Consider the following 23005-nt stretch of genomic DNA (forward strand, 5'->3'; position numbering starts at 1 on the left):
TAAGCTTCCAAAATAGGCTCCTCGCATCAGAAATTTCTGGGGAAATTACAGAACAACTTTACCAGTCTCCATTCAATCGATCATAACTTTCTGTACAAATATCCAAATAATGAATGGTTTATCTTTGTGGAAACTAGAATGCAAGGGCTACAACTTTCATGTTTCACACTCCAATTCAAGCTTAATGAACTTTAAAATTTCAAACTTCTACTTTCGTTGCTTAAACCTATCAAATCACGTCCGTTTGACCTCAAATTTTGCACACAAGTCATATTTGATATTACGGACCTACTTCAACTTCTGGAATCGGAATCCGACTCCGATATCAAAAAGTCCACTTCCGGTCAAACTTCTCAAAACTTTCAAATTTCTATCTTTAGCCAAATGACTCCAAAATAACCTACGGACCTCTGAATTCACTTCCAATCGCGCTTCCAATATCAGAATCACCATACAGAGCTATTCTCATACTCGGAATCCCAAACGGACATCGATAGCATTGAAATGTACTTCAACCCAAATTTATGAAATTCTTCCAAAAATGCTAACTTCCACAATAGGCGCCAAAACGCTCCCGGGTCACCCAAAACCCCATCCGGGCATACACCCAAGTCCGAAATCATCATACGAACCTGCTGGAACCTTCAAATCCCGATTCTGAGGTCGTTTACTCAAAAATCCAATCCTAGTCAATTCTTCCAACTTAAAGCTTCCGAAATGGGAATTCTCTTTCCCAATCCATTCCAAACTTCCCGAAATTTAATTCTGACCATGCGTACAAGTCGTAACACCTGAAATGAAGATGCTCATGACCTCAAACTGCCGAACGGTGTGCTAGAGCTCAAAACAATTGGTCGAATCGTTACATTCTCTCCCACTTAAACATACGTTCGCCCTCGAACGTGCTAAGAATTGCGCTGGAGTTGTCTGAAATCACAGTTAAACACCTTGTGCACCTACCCGTGCTACTACAACTCAGTTGAGCACATTAGTTCGAGCAAATATGAAAATATTCTCTTTTATTCAAACAAAAGAGCCTTAGAACACAGTTTCAACATCTGAAATTCTCTGTCAGGCTTGCTTCCAATATAAGAACACTGTATCAATCACTACACGATGTACCAGAACATGACTGCATACCTTTGCCGAATTCTCACCAGGCACCACATCATCCACAGGACCATAATAACATTCTCTGATCATAATAACCAACATTCCCCAATCTGATGTTCACAACGCACCTCATGATATATATAACTCTTGTTCCAACTCTCGCACTACCGCCACGACAGAAGAGATGTGTAGAAATTTATAATCAACTGCCAAGTCAACAAATCATTGAGTCTATATTTCTGACAAGAACCATTACCTTATTCTGAACCAAATAATGATCTTTGCTCTTTAATATACTTCATATAATTCGACTGCACTGATCCTAGATCCAATAATCTCGTCTCACCCAATACGAATTGCTCAGGAAATAAGCCACCCCGGTCATGATCAAAAATCCCATATGATGTCGTAATGTGCCAACAGGCTGCAAGCTCGAACGTGATACATAAGGAAAACGAACTCAGGAAGGGACTACTCAACTCACGCGACTAATATGAACTTTCCTTAGAAAATGGGAAACAAAACACATAGAAATAGGTATAGGGAACTGTACTCAACATCACACTGTTGCGGCGTGTAACCCGATCCAAACAACATACCCATGGCGGTGTGCCACCCGATCCACACATAAAATTCATATAATGAGATACACACCGAACTAAATTGCTCATTATAACAAAATACTGAATATCAGTCACAAGCACGCTAAGTACATAATACCATCCTTGGGGAGACATATAGTGCCATAAGCTAACAAACTCAAGCACAACTGAGGTGAGATATATGTTCTGAAACTAAAGAGCCGTCCTGCTCACATAATACCATCGCTACGCGAAACCTCAACACATAAGAAAATTATCGAGCCATTCACAACTCACACGGCACAATATAGCATTACATGAAATAGCCAACGATGAAATAACATCCCACGTCTGAATACTCCTCCATAAGGAGCGCTATACTGAAATGAACACATCCGGCCTGATATAGAGCCTCTATTAATACTTAAATCCATTCACAAACCTCAAGCCGATTCTGATCGTACCGAACTAGGTCCATAATCTTTCCTGGGTCCATAATAACCCCCTTTTTCCCATAACACACAAAACAACCATCATAACCAGAGTAATCCTCCACAGTCCATAACCTAATAAATCGAGTGCCTTCCAGGCATCAATTCTCAAATTAACGATATCACTACAATCTTCATACTTGGTTTAATTCTTCGATCAATCAAGTGACTACATGACACACTTATACAACCTTCCCGTAGGGCACGCTCCCACGATCTTCCGTAATAGATAATAGATTTGTACATCCATACCATCGGCCACACTAATGCTGAAAAGCGATTAAGAATCCTTAACCAGGATGCAAAGCCTTTTTCACAAAACACCGATCTTAGGTGATGTTGAAGACAATGCCAGGTTACTCTAAACATTCAAATCCCTTTCCTACTCATCCGAGCTCGTGACATCCTTGTCAACACCGAACCGCAACCTTGATCCTCACTTTCAAATACCATACCCCTTACTACACCTAACATGCCAATATGCGATAGCACAAGATCTTCATCATAACTCCTGAACCACTAATATGGTAAACACTTCCTCACCTAGAAACTTTTTAATTAAATCATTCCAAGAGGACCATAGCAACACGCGAGTAACTTCTCATAACCGTAGAATATTCAAATCCTCAAGTAGTGGTCTAAATCACCATAACCCTTCCGGGATCCACCTACATATAACAGGCCATAATACTTGAATACTTCCAAATATAATCAATTACGGCGGCCGTCGAGCCTCGTGCGCACCGCCACCACTATGCCAATTCAACAATGGCTAACCAATCTAACTTCCTCTAATTCATCTTTAGCTTGCCTTAGAGATAATATTAGCTCCATTCCTTACATCACCAACCTAAATCCGCACTCATCTTGAGTGACCCCATTCCATGAGACCACATTGTCTCCAAACCCATGAACCGCTTCATACCCTCCTTGCACGCACATTCACATCTTCAACTGATGTACACATTATGATAATCCCTCTATGAATCCGAAGTCTTTTTCCCTTTTTCCTCCTGATGCTACACTGCAAGTCGAAAACATCATAGATCATTCCGTGCCTCTTATTTTAATCTGCTACAAAAGCTCGATTCTTAACCATACTACGGGCTTGAATCCTTAGGCACCGCATTTTTAAATCCTTTGAATTCACTAGGACCGTTGTTGAGAGCCACCCACTCTGACTTGGTCCCGAATATAATCAGCTCCATAAATCTTCTAGCACATGAACACCCTCCCGACAAAGTACCCGGCCGAATCACTTTCCTTGAAACCCACATCTACACAAGGCATAAATCTTGTACCCTTCCTCCAGTCTGAACATGAGTCAATAAGGCCAACTATAGCATACCTTTAACAAATCCTCTCCTCATTATCTCTTATGTTCCTTTCCCTTAGCTGAAATAACCCATACATAAGCTAATAACCTGAAATCTCACAAATAGACGACTATGCAATCCAACCGTAGGAGGTGGGACTCTCCCACTTAGCTTGAAGCCACTATTGTACAACTCCGGAACCCACCAAGATTCTTTATCTCTCATTGACATAACCTTGTGTAATCCACCGCCAAATTCCTCGAAATCCTTCCATTAGCATTTCATGAACACTCTGAAACTCTAGCAACATTCACATATTCGACTTCTTACTAGATAGCCAGTAGGATTCTTCACAGAAGCTTCGCCAACCACGTGACCACTGATTTGCTCACAGGAGATAACCCCGTGAAGAAATTACATGTCATCATCTCCCAACAACGTTGCAATGCACCATTACTACAAAATCAACAACCTATTCTGAGCCCATGCTCATTCACTAGCTGAATGAATCCGTTCATTCCTCGTGGACATTTACTAAAATACACGATAATATCTCCCCATTTCAAAGTTATGTTGTATCCTTCTTCATATCAAGCAGCTTCTTTCCGTCATATCAAATCTTCCTCGTATGCTAGCCAATATTTCAAATTTATGCTTGTAAACTCAATCACCGTCCACTAAAATTCCCAAACCACTCTAACTTTTCCTCAAGGTGTGTAGTTATCCTGACACTGAACTCATATACTACTCTGCCACTCTCCCACTTTGGCTAAACCCCTCTTCTTTAAGCAACTACTTGACTCCCGCTTCTTACAGCTGGCCTTCTAGAAATTTAACCACCGCATGACACTTCCCACATGTCCTTCCTCATCCTTTGCTGATCAGCTGATGCCTTAGATCAAAATATATCTCGGTAGCTCTCGAACCAATAGACCGCTACTAACTTTATACATTTCCGAAAATCATCTTTTCTCGAGCCGTTGACATGAGAAACATCGACTCAATCCTGAACAATTATAGTTTGGTTGCCTTTCCTCTACCGGGAATAAAATACCGAATCTCTGAATCATGCACTGAGTAGGCCTCCTTTCAGGTAATTCATTGTCCCGACACATTGGTAAATCCTTACCATCACATCAATACTAGGCGATAACAATGCATGAATCATCATAACATCGATGCCAAATCTCAAAATCTTGGGTAATACTGATACTAAACTGAAATGACAGAACGACCTTCTGCAAGGTGACGACAATAGCCCAACAACTACGCAGGGAGAAACATCCCGCACCACATCTTTAGTACTATTACATTTCCTCAATTCGCGATTAATAACAAGCGCTTCACGTCGCGTAAGATTGAATGGAAAGGAAATGAAGGCATAAGTCTCAAAGGAATCAAACCGCATGATGAGGAATCAAGAAGAGAAGTGTTCCTCCAGCCCTGTAGCCTTTCAAAAATAAGTACAAACGTCTCTGTACCGATCCGCAAGACTCTACTAGACTTGCTCATGACTCGTGAGACCTAAAGGGAACTAAGTGCTCTAATACTATGTTGTCACGACCCAAAATCTATCAAAGGCTGTGATGGCGTCGGGCATCTCGGTCAGGCAAGCCAACATTGAGTAATTATTAAACTCTCATTTTAATATTTTAGGAACCATAATTTCCTTTAATTTATCTAGTAAAAAGGTAATCATCACTGAATAAATAAAAATGTTTACAACTTTTAATATTAGATATCCCATAACCATTCCAGAACCCAGTGTCACAAGTGTATGAGTAATCACTAGGAAATCAAATGAATTACAATAACTGTCCGGAATATAGATTTGGACAGAAAGTAAATACAACACACTAAAAGAGACTATGCTGGCTGCGGGTCACTTCGAAAGATGCAACTCGCCTAAGTCTCTGTATCATCCATGCTGCTACGCCCATTAGGCTGTTAGAGGTACATGTGCCTATGCAACAAAAATGCACAGCAAGTGTAGCATGAGTACAAAAACAACGTGTACTCAGTAAGTATCCCGTCTAATCTAAAAGAAGTAGAGACGAGAGGTTGACTTCGATACTTACTAGTGGTCTAATGATAATATACCAATAATTTAATAAATCGAAGATATTTCATAAAAATGACAGTAACTCAAATAGCATGAGGCAAGTAAACAATTCTTTCGTTTATAGGAAATTCCCAAATTCATTTTCATCATTTTTACATTTATCTCAGGCCAGGGAGAAAACAAATAGCAATATCAATGAATCTCAAGGCAAGCAATACAAGCATGCGCAAATTATGCCGAGGTCGTACGACCCGATCCAACAAATATTTAAATTGTGCACTGCCTGAGGATCTAATGGCGCGAACCATATATACATCTATTTAATCTACCGAGGCGTTCGGCCCGTTCCACAATATATAAACACATTCAAACAGTCAATCAAGAACTCATCAAAGAGCAATTATCTAAGAAAAGGCAATTTCTCTTTTAAAAATATGGAAACGATGACTAGTCTTTTAGAAATTCATTTACACGTTCGATATGTTTTAAGCATTTTTAAATTGACAACAAGATTTCAAATATTACAAGTAAAGCATGCTTTTAGGTCCTAAACTACCCGGACTTAAGCATAATAGTAGCTACGCATGGACTCTCGTCACCTCGTGCGTACGTAGCCCCCACAAATAGAAGCACATATCCAATTAATTCACCTATGGAGATAATTCCCTCTTACAAGGTTAGAAAGGAGACTCACCTCGCTCCGAAGCCCACTTTCCGGTCCAAGATTATGCTCAAACCCTCAATTTGGTGTGGAACAATCCGAAACTAATGAACTAGTGTATAAACTAATCAATACATGTTCAAAAATTTATATTCCAACTATTAAGGTGATTACCCAACCTAAATGTAAGATTCCTAAAATTTACCCCCGGGCCCACGTGCCCGGCTTCTGGAAATTTTCAAAGAAAGTTGTTACCCATAACCTTATGAAGTCAAATATATGATTTTTATCAAATTCCATAACTATTTTCCTGGTCAAATCTTATTTTTATACAAAACCTAGATTTTCATCTAAACCCTTGATTTCACCAATTTTTACATGTTAATCTATCCATAATCTATGTATTAAACTCATCTTGTGTAGAAATTACTTACCTCAAAGTGCTAGGTAAAAACCCTCTTCCAAAAACTCCAAAAATCGCCCAAATCCGAGACTCAAAACTCAAAAATGAGTAAAAAATGGCTGATTCCCGTTTTTAGGCATTTTGCCTAGGCAAGTCGCATGTATGAAATGCGACTTTGCCTGATTTTCGGGCAAAAAATAAACTACTAAAAGCCTTCAACCAACGGACCATAACTTTCTGTGCAAATGTTCAAATAATGAATGGTTTAACTTTCTGGAAATTAGAATCAAAGATCTACAACTTTCATGTTTTCCATAATTTCAGATTCCTTATAGATTTCGAGATATAAGCTTCCAAAGTAGGCTCCTCGCATCAAAAATTTCTGGGGAAATTGTAGAACAGCTTTACCAGTTTTCATTCAGTCGATCATAACTTTTTGTACAAATATCCAAATGATGAATGGTTTATCTTTCTGGAAACTAAAATGCAAGGGCTACAACTTTTGTGTTCGCACTCCAATTCAAGCTTAATGAACTTTAAAATTTCAAACTTCTACTTTCGTTGCTTAAACCTATCAAATCACGTCCGTTTGACCTTAAATTTTGTACACAAGTCATATTTGACATTACAGACCTACTTCAACTTCTGGAATTGGAATCTGACTCCGATATCAAAAAGTCCACTTCCGGTCAAACTTCTCAAAATCTTCAAATTTCTATCTTTAGCCAAATGACTCCAAAATACCTACGGACCTCCGAATTCACTTTCGATCATGCTCCCAATACCAGAATTACCATACGGAGCTATTCCCATACTCGGAATCCCAAACAGACATCGATAGCATTAAAATGCACTTCAACCCAAATTTATGAAATTCTTCCAAAAATGCTAACTTCCACAATATGCGCCAAAATGCTCCCGGTTCACCCAAAACCCGATCCGGGCATACGCCCAAGTCCGAAATCATTATACGAACCTACTGGAACCTTCAAATCCTAATTCTAAGGTCGTTTACTCAAAAATTCAATCCCAATCAATTCTTCCAACTTAAAGCTTCCAAAATGGGAATTTTCTTTCCAAATCAATTCCAAACTTCCCGAAATTCAATTCCAACCATATGTACAAGTCATAATACCTGAAGTGAAACTGTCCAAAGCCTCAAACTACCGAATGGCGCGCTAGAGCTCAAAACGATCGGTCGGGTCGTTACATTCGAGACTTTGAACTATATGCTTCAGGCATTTTAAATCCTTCAGGGATATTCATATAGATTTAATCAAATAAGCCATATAGGTTGTGAATGGCATGGCATCTTCAGGTATCTAGACTACAGATCCGATCCTCACAATCTTTTACAATATTGTACACTATATTGTATCAAATATATCGTCGACGATCATTTTTGTATCGGTTCAGAAGCGACATAACTTGTTGAGATCTCATCATTCTTTATTTTTAGGTACCTGAACTTCTTGTGGAGTTTCATGAAATATTATATCGTGGGTTCTTCTAGAGCTCATTTCCTCCTTATTATGATTATTTTGATCATTTGCTCCTATCCTTTTCAAGGATTGTTACCTTTGAAACTTATGTGTCTACCACGCTTCATGCGTACAGTAAACTCCATCCTTCAAGGACATTAATTTTAATAGGAGCATTCGCTGGTGAAATATGATATTTAATTTTGGATCAGCAAATGCTTCTGGCATTTGACTTGAATTATCTTCTGAGTGAGGATCATAATAATGATAATTCGATTCATATACATATTTTTCAACTGCTTATTCCATCCCCTGAATGTTAGAAAACTAACATATATCCCAAATCTTCTTTGGGAAACCTATCTTTGTGCTTTGTGGTAGAGAAATTGATCATATACCACGCATAAAGAGTTATTAGATAGTAAACATACTTTGTTTCTAATCCTAAACCAATTGTAAGGGGAGTACTTATTATATATTGTTGGTCTAATGCATACAAGTGCTACTGTATGCAATTTAGAAAATCTTAGACCAACACATGAAGCTTTGTTCTCATAAGAAATAGTTTAGCCATTAATAGGAGGTATTCAATGCTAAACTAGTTTGGATATAAACCAACATCATCAAGATGAACTATCTTGATTTCATAATCTGAAAATTATGCTCTTAATTGATAAAAGCAATTTCAAATGCTAGACTGCAGGTTGACAATAAACATACATGTAACCATCTCATATATGCATCTATAAATGGTTCACATGATAGGTGAATGGACCCATATTCACCTTTTATATATTTTAGATTAGGGTCTTAGTCCCAACTTTAGCTGGTATAATCAATTTATTATGAGAACAAGCAACACAAGAGAATTCTTGAAGAATCTTCCAGTTCTTCAGTATATGCTTATCTGAATTCTCAAATAGCTCATTTAAAAATGGCAAATGAAAACTTCAAGTTTATCATGGCATATGCTATCTCTTAGTAAACTTCTAGTTTACTATAGCATAAACTTTTGCATTAGTAAACTTCTGATTTACTATGATACATGATGTAGTACAAATTGAAGATATAAGGCGGGTAACTTTTCATATACATATTATTTTACCCCCTATGATTGTGGAAACGTGAAGATTTTCAATCTTCCAATCATTTGTAGTCTCAATATGATAGCCAGTTGTATTAGTAAATTTCGTGTTTACTACATATGTTTTAACCACAATCATATAATATTAATAACAAATTTGCATATAAGCTTTTCGGGAGCCTTCAATTTATTTTCCACAATCAAATATTTATCAGACACTACTAATGTCATGTGTCTTCTAGACAAACAGTTAGCTCTTCAGGAGTTGTTGATATATTTTGTACTATCAAATATTGCTCAGAAACTTCTGGTATCATGAGAGAAAATCATAATCAAATGAATATTATAAAGATAATTCTAAATTTATAAATGTAAGAAATTAAGAATTTCAGTATTTTTACCACCAACTTTGTGACAAATATCTCATTTAGGGAGAAACGCCATTAACATCTGAATATTTTATACCAAATCGGCAACCACATAGTCATTACATCCTTCGGGGGAAAGATACATGAGTTGTTATTTCCTTCGGGGAACTCGATAACTAACCATAACATATTAATATGGTTGTAGTAGAAAGCATTCCACAAGAATACTTTTGCCTTGGATTGATATTTAATAAAATTATCCAAGATATTTTACGTACAACGAGTACGTGCGACAATGATCTTTATGCCACAAAAACAAGATTTAAATCCTTTGTTATTCTACCTCTTCAGGAGGTGAGTTGTGGTATTTCTCCATTCACTACAGGGAATGGAAATGTGCTTCAAAAATAACTTTGAATAGCTTATTATTTTATTTAAGCACAAGAAAGACATAGTTTCATAATATTTTCCTGCTTCAGGAGAAATTTTATTGGGTTACTTCTGCAGGAGCAAATTTAAAATAAGAAAAATTGAGTATATATCTCTCAATCATATTACCTCTTCTGGAGGTGAATTGTAATATATTTACATCAAAAGCGCGTTCATATTTACGAGTTTTATTAATATTGTCACATTCACTTCAAGAATAAATTGATATTTATCAAAAGTTCTCATCCTTCAGGGAATGAAACATAATTATCTGAACGTGCAATAACCACATTAAATTGTGATGGCGTCTGACCTCTTTTAATATATTTGCTACTTCAGGAGTAAATCGAGGTATATATGTAATATAGAGAAATTTTCTCTAACTTATCTTCGTTGTAACCATAGCAAGCCTAAATTATCACTTCTGGTGGACATAGGCATATACGACTTCTGATGGTTAACAAAATTTTGTTACAATAAGTTGTACAAAACATAATCACTTTCGGTGGTTGTATATTTCTTGCAAGCTATGCTGAAGTTTAAGTGAATCTAATAATGTTATCCATTTTGTAATCCTTTATTAAGATAATCAAAAGGAAAATAAGTACCAAAATAGCGACTGTATAAGTATTCATAGCCCCCAATCGTTTCCCACAGAAACTACTGGGGTAGTCTCGCCATCATATAATAGCTTAAGAAAAATCATTTCTTTTTCTTTCCAATTTCACGAGATTTCATCCGAGTAAAATGACATCTACGTCATTAGTTGGCTAGAAAGACATGATTAACATACATGATAAACATATATTTAAAACAAGAAAGTTCATACTGGTTGATCATATAAAATTGGAAAAAGGTAAAGTTTCTGCCTTTAATCCAAAAAACACAAAACCCAAGTTCTAATTCTTATATTTAAAGAGAAAAATAAGAAGGAATCACCTGAGCATAGGAGAGAGAAGGGTTCTTCTTGACAGAAATTGACAACACTTCACCGTTAATCATAAAATTCATAAGGTTTTGACTAGTCATTAACGCTCCGTTTGGAACTTTAAGAATCAAATCCCCTTTCCTAATATCACGAGCTGCTGCTAAACCTCTCATTGGATACTTTCAAAGATTTGCTCGATACGACAGAGTCTCGTGTTGATAACGTGTTATAAAATAAAGATTGTAAAGTAAAGACAAGTATAGAGAGAAATTGATATATTATTCGAATTCAATCTGATGTACATAATGAACTGAAATCTCCTTTATTTATAGAAGAAAGGAAGCTGCTGTGTAAGCTGTTATTATATCAAATATGAATAATCTTCTACTAAGAGCAATGTTTATCCATAATGGAGTATCGAAAGGATAAGCTTATTATACCCGGTATGGATAATCTTCTATCAGGGGTAATGTTTATCCATAACGGAGTATCGAAAGGATAAGCTTATTATACCCGCGTTATCCCCATTTATAGTATAGGAACAGATTTTCTATTGGGTAATCTTCTTCTCAATAAGTTTCTTCAAAAAGCTTATTTACAATGAAGTATTAAATAAATATCCATAATATAATATATTTATAACAAAAACAAACTATAAAAAAACAATTGTCCTTTGTGATTATATTATATTTTATACATATATTTATATGCTACCAATCTACTCTTGAATTTGTCGTTTCTTTCTTTCATTGAAATTGTTACGAAAACGACGTTGTCTTCTCCTATATTCACTCCCACACAACAATTATTCTTTAATTGTGGTGGGCCCGTTAGTAGATATGGATGACAACATCACATTTAATTCTCTAATATCCATATGACCATTCCCTTCATGTGCTCCCCACGCTCCAAAGTTTCCCCTGGAGTTTTCTAGAGTGAAGAATACGCGCTTAAGTGGAGAGTGAAACATATAGCTTGATATGGCCCCAGGAAAGATTACAACGTACCAAAAATCCTGTTCATGTGCACGCGCGCTGTACTCTAATAAAACATAGGGCCCACGTGAGACCTATGTATGTTTTCGAGGACAGAGAATGATAACGCGATCATTGAAAACCTTTGTTAAGATCGACCTTTTTCTATGATATTAAGATTTCGTAATTTCTTAGTTCTCTTTTTCTTTTTCCTGTTGCTACAAATATGTATAAAGGATATTTGTTTGACTCAAAATATATTTAAATTTTTTTTGAATAAATAAATCATAGCTGAAAATAATAAACTCTAGAATAATAATAATAGAGAGAAGAGAGTTGTAAACTTTCTTTTCTTTATAAGTTAGTGAATTTTTCTCAGTCTCCCCCTGTTATAAGGCTCTCATCCCTCTTATATACTGAGGAATTCCTTCCAATCGTAGAAACGACAAGCAAAGAATCTTTTAAGGAATATTCTTCATATTTCCTAATGGGCTTACGCTACTGTCGAGATCGTATCGTTCCTTCTTTTACCACAAGGTCGTATCCCACTAGACGTCGACTCGTGGGTGCTCGGTCGTTTGTCGTGCTCACTGTAGGTCGTGGTCGGTCAAATTCAGACCCATACAGTTAGTCCCTCCGCTCGTCGGGGTTGTGACCGGGTGCGTCCTCGATGAGCGAACTCTATGCCTTCTTTGGGAGAAATTTGACCCATCGTAACGTTACGACGTGGCCAACAAGGGGTGGCTATCATATTCAGCGAAGCACCAAAGAGAACACGCTACCCGGGGGTGATGTCAGCTTTACGTGCATCATCATTACGCGTATTTTTTAGGCAAGAACTGACGGCTTGGCGCTTTGATTCTTGCGCCGATTTGAGGCCTACCGCCTCAGTTCTGGCGCGATCCAATCCAATAAATAGATGAGGGGTTTGATTTTTTGAAAAACTTTAGCCATTTCTCTCTTGATAGCCTTTCAGTCTTCTTCATTTGTTCTTATATCCTCCTGCTTCCGTTTCCGTTCTTCACCGAAAATTTCTTCTTTTTTACTCCCTTTGTGTTGCTACTCCTTTAAACGATACTATGCCGAGGTCTCATCGTGCTAGCGAAGAGGTTTCTGAAGCCACCCCATCATCCACAGTGCCTCTTTCCGGTAGCGGAGAAGTGGTGGTAGAAGAGGGTGACAACCCTCTTACGGTGGAGGAGCTACTACCGAGGCATCCCTTGTCCCGGAGTGATTTCCTCAAAGATCCACCTCCTACTCCAAACCCTGTATTTTCTGAGATGAAGCAGATTCATCTTGATGCCCTTCGTATAAAGTATGGTATTCTTGCCCATGTAGAGATGATTCCGGCGGGGAAAGATTACATTGACATCTACAGACCTGGGTACTATGCTTTCTACGAGTATCTTTTCATGATCGGCTACACCCTTCCTCTCTTCCTTTTAGCGAAGGAATTCTGTAGATTTTACCAGGTTTGCCCAGCATAGCTTTCGCCGTACATGCGTAAGGTGCTTCTGCTATTGACTAAGTATGCAGAGTTGGCGGAGTGTTGTGTCTCTGTCCATCATCATTTGCACCTATTCACGCCTGGCTTCCTTAGGGATACCATGGTGCATTTGAGACTTCATGGTACGAAAGGGCTGGTGGTCGGGACGGACGACCAGGAGAGCCGTAAGTTTTGGTACAAGTATTTCTTTATCAAGACTGAACACATCGTTTCTGACTTTGCCAATTTTTTGGAGCGATGGAACGGAACTCCTAAGTAACGTCATTCGTTATGTTCCCCTCTCTTCTGTAATTATTATAACTTTTACTTACTCGCCGTTTTGCAGCTATGGGCCGTCCACCTTGCCCTATTGCGAGTATCAAGGATTGGGTAGCCCGCCTGTTGCCTTATGCGACGGAAACTCGGACTTAGCCCGCCTTCGTGCAACATTATGGCCCTAGGGTTTCCTCAGGTAAATATTTGACTCACTGCCTTGTTGGTCATGCGACCTCGTTTAATAGTATGGCCCTTCGTGATGACAGGTCGGGGAGCTTCTAGACGGAAGGCGCCAGTTCCCACCTTTAGACAAGCCGCCGCTACCGTGGACACGCGATTTATCTTGTGCGAGTCTATTTAGGAGGGTCGTCCTCAACCTATTCAACTGGAAGATTGGTCTCGAACTGTGGCCACGAGGGAAGAGGCTTTTTCGGTACCAACCTCACATCCTTTGGATGAATTGTCTAATGGGGATGAGCCATTGGAGAGAAAAAAGAGGAGGCTAGAACTGGGGAAGGGCGTGGCTACGGATGCCAACGGCAGCAGGGCATCCCGGACAGCCCGTGTTTATGGCCGATGCCATTTTATCGAGGAGTACCCCCAAGTGGAGGGAGTTGGCCCGGGAGCCAGTTCAGTGTGCTCCGTTGAGGGTGGTGCATTGTCTAATGTCGGAGGGCCTCGTGTCGAGGGTGACGGCTCAAGTTCGAATATTGACCCAGAGGATGTTAATGAATTTGTGGGTCACCATACCCATGTAGAGGTTTGGATGGACGGGTCTGACCATCATGTGGTAGTCCCGGGGAACTATAACTTGCTGCTGAACAACGAGCAGGTGGCGTCAGCCCTCGCTCCTCTATGTGCCGCTCCTGAAAGCGAGATGCTTGGAGCAATGAGCAACGTGGAGTTATCTTAGAAGGTCGCTGGTATGGCCCTGCGGGTAGGTAAATTTCCTTCTCTTTTTGTCATTGGATTGGTGCGATAATCGTCGTTTTGCATTTTGTTTCTAACTTCTGCCCTTCTCTTTTGTCATACCCTCATCCTGGAGGTGGAGAGAGAGCGTCGTGAGAGAAAAAGGACGGGCCTTTACGAGAAGATGTCGTCCAAGTATCATCAGTATTGTGCTATGCATCGGGCTATGTCCGACATCTATTATCAGGATCCTGAATTCCAGGTGTTTCGTGAGGGGCTCAAGCAACGGGAGGACCAATTGGAGCGCAGGATAAAGGAGTTGAAGGAGAGGGATGAGGAGCTTGTGAAGGCGGTCGCCCCGTAATAGTGAATTGGAGGCCTCCCTTAAGGCAAAGGAGGACGAGTTCGAATTAAGCCAGGGGTGACGGCTGAAAATGCCGACTTATAGCTGAAGTTGGCTGAATTGACCGCCGAGTTGAGTGCTAAGGTAGCGGAGATTGATGGGCTCAAGGGCAAGCTGAACGTCGGTGCCAATAAGCTAGTGGCAGCTATTTCTGAATCGATATCTTTGGAGGATGCCCTCCGTATTTCTAGGTCGGAACTAACTGGGGAGAGGGAAGCCTCTGGTCGTCAAGTTGCAGGGCTCGAAAGGCATATCAAGGAACTGGAGGCGGAGTTGGCCGCATTGAAGGGACAAATGGCCTCGCTGAGGGCGGAGGAGGCAGGTCGACGTTCTCAACCTTCTACATCTCGTGCCTCAGCTGATCCGGGCGTGCCCCGTCGTTTGTATGAGTTGTGGGTCAATGCGGAGCCTCGGCTTGACGTGTATAAGGCTTTTCACGCCGAGGGAAGGGCTACAGAGGCGGAGGTTCAGGCTGTCCATGCCGAAGCTCGTGCAACTCGTGAGTCATGCGGGTACGGGCCCCTCACACCTGACGGGGAAGGCGTCAATTCTGATTATGCGAATCACCTTGCTTCAGATTCGTGGTATGAAGACACTTACCCAGCTGGGGATGATGTGTAGTCTCGGTTTGTACTTACTTTTGTTTAGGAATTTTTGTACGAGTCGTACTTGGGCCTGTTTGTAAGGGCGAATGTAAATGATATTTTGCTGTAATGTAAAATTTACTTTCGTCGGCTTGTTTGTTTGTTTGTTGTTTTTTCTTTGCATTTATCGCACATGATATTGATGCCTTTGGCTATTGGGATGTCACTTCGACTGTCGTCGAAGTATAATCTCGTCGTAGTTCAAATGAGGTCAAACTTACATTGTCGTCGACGGCCTTATCCATAGGGATGTTACTTCAAACCGTCATTAAAGTAGAATACCATCGCGGTTCGAGCGAGGTCGAATTGATATTTTTGTCGATAGCCTTGGCCATAGGGATGTTGCTTCGAAGTGTCGTCGAAGTAGAATCCCCTCGTGGTTCGAACGAGGTCGAACTTATATTTTTATTGATGGCCTTGGCCATTGGGATGTTGCTTCGAACTGTCGTCGAAGTAGAATCTCGTTGTAGTTCGACTGAAGTCGAACTTAAATTGTTGTCAAGGGCCTTGGCCATTGGGATGTTGCTTCGAATTGTCGTCGAAGTAGAATCTCATCGTAATTCGACTGAGGTTGAACTTAAATTGTCGTCAATGGCCTTGTCCATTGGGATATTGCTTCGAACTGTCGTCGAAGTAGAATCCCGTCGTGGTTCGACTGAGGTCGAACTTAAATTGTCGTCGATGGCCTTGGCCATTGGGATGTTGCTTCAAACTGTCGTCGAAGTAGAATCCCGTCGTGGTTCGACTGAGGTTGAACTTAAATTGTCGTCGATGGCCTTGGCCATTGGGATGTTGCTTCGAATTGTCATCGAAGTAGAATCGTGGTTCGAATGAGGTCGAACTTAAATTGCCGTCGATGGCCTTGGCCATTGGGATGTTGCTTCGAACTGTCGTCGAAGTAGAATCTCGTCGTGGTTCGACTGAGGTCGAACTTAAATTGTCGTCGATGGCCTTGGATATTGGGATGTTGCTTCGAACTGTCGTCGATGGCCTTGGCCATTGGGATGTTGCTTCAAACTGTCGTCGAAGTAGAATCTCGTCATGGTTTGACTGAGGTCGAACTTAAATTATCGTCGATGGCCTTGGCCATTGGGATGTTGCTTCTAACTATCGTCGAAGTGGAATCCTATCGTGGTTCGACTGAGGTCAAACTTAAATCTTTGAAGACGGTCGTATTCCCGTAGGAAGACATCACATGTCGATTAGTGGAGATCTGGTTCCGCACATACAATGGAGATTTGATTCCGTAAATATAATGGAGATTTGATTCCGTACATACAATGGAGATGTGATTTTGTACATACAATGGAGATTTGATTATCTATATATAGTCCCTTTATTACTTCGATCTAGAGATCACATTGACGGGTCGATGTAATGAACAACACGTTGCTCCTTAATGCGTCCCCTTTACCGCCTCGTTAAAAACCTCCCCGGGAAAACCTGATTGGGACAAAACTTGGGTGAGGAAAAAAAAGTATGACTTAGGTGACATCTTTTAGAAGTGGAAATACTTGAGATAGGCGACGTTCCAGTTGTTTTGGAGCAGTTTTCCCTCCATTATTTCTAGCTGGAACGCTCCTTTGCTTCCAGCTGTTATGATTTTGTATGGTCCGTCCTAGTTCGTCCCCAATTTTCCCTCATTAGAGTCTTTTGATGCTTGTGTTTTGTCCTTGAGGACGTAGTCGCCAACTTTGAGTGGTCGCACCTTGGCTCTCTTGGTGTAGTATCTGTCTACTTGCTGCTTTTGGGCTACTATTCTTATGTGGGCCATGTCTCTTCATTCTTCAACTTCATCCAGATCTTGTAGCCTACTTTCGTCGTTGCCTGTTCCGCTCTCGTTGGAGTATCTCAAGCTGGGATCCCCGACCTCGACGGGTATAACTACGTTGGTCCCATAGACCAGTGAGTATGGTGTTTCTCATGTGCTGGATTTTAGCGTAGTGCGGTATGCCCATAATACTTCAGGTAGTAGTTCAGGCCATAGCCCTTTAGCTTCTTTTTCAATATGTTCAGTATTACTTTATTGGAGGACTCGGCTTGGCCATTGGAGGCAGGGTGATTTAGCGTGGAGAGTATTCGTTTGATGTGCCACTTTTCAAAAAACCCAGTCGTTCTTTTTCCGACGAATTGAGGTCCGTTGTAACAGCTTATTTCCTTGGGGATGCCAAAACGGCATATAATGTTTTTCCATATGAAGGCGATGACTTCCTGCTCACGTATCTAAGTGTATGCACCTGCTTCCACCCATTTAGAGAAGTAGTCAGTTAAAACCAAAAGGAAGCGTACCTTACCTCATCCTGCTGGGAGGGGGCCGACTATGTCCATTCCCCATTTTATGAATAGCCATGGCAAAGTGACGGAATGGAGGAGTTCTCCTGCTTGATGTATCATAGGGGCGTACTTTTAACATTGTTCGCATCTTTGGACATAGTCCGTGGCTTCTTTTTTCATGGTAGGCCAGTAGTTGCTGGTGCGGAAGAGGCATCGAACGAGGGCATGATTTCCCGTGTGGGTGCCGCAATGCCCTTCGTGTACTTCTTCCGGTACTCATCTTGTTTGATGTGGTCCAAGACATTTGGCTAGGAGGTCGTCGAATGTTCTTTTGTAGATATCGTCGTTTACTAGGCTATATCGGGCTGCCTGTACCCGGAGTTTTTTGGCTTCTTTTTTTATCTTGCGGGAGCATTCCATCATGTAAATAGGCTATGAAGCAGTTAAGCCAGTCCCAAGTTAGGTTTATAGAATGTACCTCGACATGATCTATTGTAGAATGAAGGAGGGTGACCACGTTTTCTTTGTTGATAGTCCTGGTGGCCGCAACTAATTTGGCGAGGCCATCTGCTTCAATATTCTGCACCCTGGGTATTTGGTCGAGGCGGCATTCATCGAATTCTGGCAGCAGTTTGTGGATTTCCGAATGGTATCTTTGTAGTCTCTGCTCTTTGATTTGGAAAGTCCCGGTGACTTGATTCACAACGAGTTGAGAGTCACAGTGGAGGACGAGTCGTCGGGCGCCGTATTTGAGGGCTAACTTCAACCCTGCAATCATAGCCTCATATTGGGCCTCGTTGTTAGTCATCTCGGGGCATCGTATGGACTGGCAAATTTCTTCGCCCGTAGGAACCTCGAGGATGAGTCCCAGTACAGATCCCGAGGCATTGGAGGCACCGTCGGTGTAGAGGATCCAGAGGTCAGTATGTATAGAAGTGCGGAGTGCTTCTTGTCCTGCCTCGGGCAATGTCTCCATGCTGAAATCAGCGACGAAGTCGGCGAGCACCTGCGACTTAATGGCAGTTGACGGTTGGTATGTTATGTCGTGCTCGCTTAATTCTATGGCCCACTTGGCAAGTCTACCCGATAGTTTGGGTTTGTGCAGGATACCTCTTAGGGGGAAGGTTGTTACCACTTTTATGGGGTGACATTGAAAATATGGTCTAAGCTTTCGTGAAGCCACGACCAGTGCCAGAGCTAGTTTTTCAAGGTGAGGGTACCTTGTCTTGGCATCGATTAAAGTTTTGCTGATATAATAAATTGGAGATTGCGTACCTTTGTTTTCACGGACCAAGACTGCACTCACTGCAACTTTAGAAACTGCTAAATACACAAGCAGACACTAACCTGGATCCGCTTTGACGAGTAGAGGTGGCGAAGACAGATACGCTTTTAGTTTTCTTAGTGCATCGACAAATTCCTCGTTCCATTGCAGCCCGTTGTCTTTTCTCAACACATTGAAGAATTTGTGGCATCTGTCCGATGATCGTGAAATGAACCTTGATAAGGTGGTTATTCGCCCTGTTAGCTTCTGCACCTGCTTTTTGCTGGTTAGTACCTCTGGTATTGCGTCGATGGCTTTGATTTGATTCGGGATGACTTTGATTCCCCTTTGCGACACGAGGCAGCCAAGGAATTTTCCTGAGGTTACGCCGAAGGTGCACTTCTCGGGATTTAACTTCATCCCGTACTGCCTTAATATTTCGAAGGCTTATTTCAAATGGCCAATGTGATCCTCCTTCTTTGTTGACTTTACCAGCATGTCATCGATGTAGACCTCCATGGTCTTGCCGAGCTGCTCTTTGAACATTTTGGTGACTAGCCTCTGGTATGTGGCCCCTGCATTCTTGAGTCCGAACGGCATCACTTTATAGCAATATGTTCCTTGGTGAGTGATGAAGGTTATCTTTTCTTGATCTTCTTCAACCATTAGAATTTGGTTGTAACCGGAGTAGGCGTCCAAAAAGCTCAGCAATTCGTGCCCCGCTGTTGCATCGATCAATTGGTCGATATGGGGTAACGAGAAGGAATCCTTTGGGCATGCTTTGCTTAGATTGATGAAGTCAACACACATTCGCCATTTCCCGTTCTTCTTTTTGACTATGACCACGTTGGCAACCCATTGGGTGTATTTCGATTCTCTAATGGAACCGTTGATGAGTAATTTATCCACCTCTTCGCTGACTGCCTTATTGATTACGACATTGAACTTTCTTCTTATTTGTCGTACCGATGGATAGAGTGGGTCGATATTCAGTCTAAGAGTGGCAATGTCCTTTGGGATTCCTAGCATATCTGAGTGGGATAAGGCAAATAAATCGGCGTTGTTAATTAAAAATTCACGAGACTTACCTGGCTCCGAGAGGTTGTGCCCTATGTAAGCCTTTTTTGTGTTATCAACGTCTAATTGGACGGGGTCGAGATCCTCTATAGTTGCCTTGTAAGCTTCTACGATATCCGGGTCTTTAATGGCCTCTGTTTGTAGGTCGGGTTTAGTTCCCGACATCGCTGATTGCTATGCCTCCGCACTTGCTCCTTTTAGTTGTTTGGTGTAGGTGCAATCTTGGGCGATCCGATACCATTCTTGGGCGGTGCGTGGCTTGCCTCAGATGCTGAATATCCCCAACGGGGTGGGAAATTTGATCACTTGATAGAAGCTTGAAGGGACGACTCACATAACGTGTATCTATGGTCTCTCCATGATGGCGTTGTAGGTTGTTTCCTGGTTCATGACGTGGAATGGTGTCTCCAGGGTGACCCCTCCTGCTAGGACAGGTAGCACTATTTCTCCGGATGTCCACTCTACTGCATTATTAAAACCTGTTAGTGTTATGCAACGCAGTATTATTTTATCCTCAAGCCTCATTTGCATGAGAACTCGCGGGTGAATGATACACACGTCGCTTCCATCATCTACCATGATTCTTTTTACATCTGTATCAACGATGCATAAAGTTGTAACCAAAGTATCATAGTGAGGGGAAGACAAACCATCGGCATCCGACTTATAGAAGATGACACTGTCTTCGAGGTCATCATACCGTTCGTGGGCGATCGTCCGTTTGAGTTTGTGCATGGCGGTGAACTTCACATAGTTGATTACCGTGTCGTCGACACCTCCAATGATCATCTGTATGGTGCGTGCTAGTGATGGTGGCTTTGGAGGTCCTTGAGATGGATCGTTCCCTCGAGCGAAGTTGGCCCTTCCTTTATCGCTGAGCAGTTCTTTTAGGTACCCCTGGTTCAACATCCTAACTACTTTATGACGCAGACCTATGCAATCTTCGGTCTTGTGTCCTCTTTCTTGATGGAATTCACAGAGGACGTTTGACCTCCTGGTGGTTGGGTCCAATTTTATTTTTTGCGGCCACTGCACCTTCATGCCTAGCTTCTCAAGTGCGTAAACTATCTCTGAAGGGGAAACACAAAAGTTATGAGCAGATAGCAGTGGAGGCATACCTCTTTCACTTTGAAGGGGTGCAGTGTGTCGTAACATGGCATCCGTATGTCTTGGAGGGGGCGGGTTAGATGTTCGGACATAGGGTTGATGCCTTTCTCAATTGAAACGTGGTGGTTGATCTCTTCGCCTGTTGTTACGTCGATCTCTCCTTGCCTCGGTCTAAACCGACGTTAATCGCTGGATTGGGTCATTCAGGTCATCCTTATCTGCCCTTACCTCAGCGCAATAGGCGTTCTGGATCTCTTCCCATGTGGTGGGGGATACTTCATGAGTCTACTGAGCAGTTTTTTGGTTGCCTTTGATCCGTTCCTGTTTAACCCATTTTGAAAGGATGCTACTGCCATCCCTTCTGACATATTTGGCAGGCTCATCCTTACTCTGTTGAATCGGGCCAGGAAATCCCGTAGTCCCTCGCCCGCCGTTTGCCTGACGGCGAAGATATCATTGACCCTAGCTTTAGCCTTCTTCGCCCTTGTATGAGCGGTGGCGAATTTATCCGCCATCTTTTCAAACGTTGATATCGATCGCGCTGGTAGCTGGGAGTACCATGTCAATGCTCCCCATGTCAAGGTCTCACCGAACCTTTTTAGCAGCATAGATGGTACTTGTTCCTTTGACAAATCGTTGCCCTTTACCGCAGTAACATAATGGATTAGATGATCCTCCGGGTCCGTGGTCCCGTCGTATATTTTCAAGTATGGTGGCATCTTGAAGGTTTTTGGAATAGAATGAGGAGTAGCCCCGTCGCTGTATGGCTGTTCGACGAATTGACCCACATCGCATTTTGGTAATAGCTTAGGGGGCCCTGGTATTTTGTCAACCCTCTCCTGATGCTCCTTCATTTGATCACGGAGTGTTTTGTTCTCATTTTTCATTTCTTCCATTTTCTTTAAGATAGCCATGAGAGCATCGTCACCTGAATCAGTGACAGTGCGGGTGTTACCTGTTCGCGTAGCGCTCGGCTCATTGGTGGTAGCTACGAATTCTCTAGGTGGCAAGTCTTCGACATCTCCTTGAGGAGGTTTTTTTGAGCATGTTGTTCAAAGCACTTGTCAACCATTCTTCTAGCAGCTTTTTGACTGCTGGTGGTGCTTCCCCGACCGTGGACGTTGAGGCTCCCCTTTTGCGCAAGATCGTTAGATCCCCGTGTGGAAGAGGTGAAATCTCCCCATCCGATGTAACTCTTGGTGTTATATTCTCAGTGTCTTCTCTACCAACTTCGTTGAGGGAGTTCAGGAGATTATTTGAGACATCTGCTATCGCCTTTAGCCTCGCTTCCTTTTCCGCCATTATTGATTTTTATGAGGTTTGAAGAACAATAATCGTCACTTTCAAGAACCTAGATGATAACTACGATTTCAGCTATGGAAATACCCACAAACGACACCAAATTGTTTGACTCAAAAGATATTAAAATCTTTTTTGAACAAATCAATCAAAGATGAAGGGGTAAATCGTAGCTGAAGATAATAAACTCTAGAATGATAACAATAGAGAGAAGAGAGTTGTAAACTTTCTTTTCTTTATAGGTTAGTGAGTTTTTCCCAGTCTCCCCCTGTTACGAGGCTCTTTTCCCTCTTATATACTGAGGAATTCCTTCCAATCGTAGAAACGACATGTAAAGAATCTTTTAAGGAATATTCTCCATATCTCCTAATGGGC

The 23005-nt window shown here is 41.4% G+C and overlaps 1 protein-coding gene across 1 annotated transcript; it reads right to left on the reverse strand.

The window, feature by feature from the left end:
- Positions 1-20569: 20569 nt before the first annotated feature.
- Positions 20570-21379, reverse strand: LOC107809823 (uncharacterized). The gene has a single exon (XM_075218925.1). It carries the CDS (start codon positions 21377-21379, stop codon positions 20570-20572), a length of 810 nt encoding a protein of 269 aa, XP_075075026.1.
- Between the last annotated feature and the right edge of the window lie 1626 nt (positions 21380-23005).

Source organism: Nicotiana tabacum, chromosome 1 (genome assembly GCF_000715075.1).
Source record: "Nicotiana tabacum cultivar K326 chromosome 1, ASM71507v2, whole genome shotgun sequence".
NCBI classification, from domain to species: Eukaryota; Viridiplantae; Streptophyta; class Magnoliopsida; order Solanales; family Solanaceae; genus Nicotiana; species Nicotiana tabacum.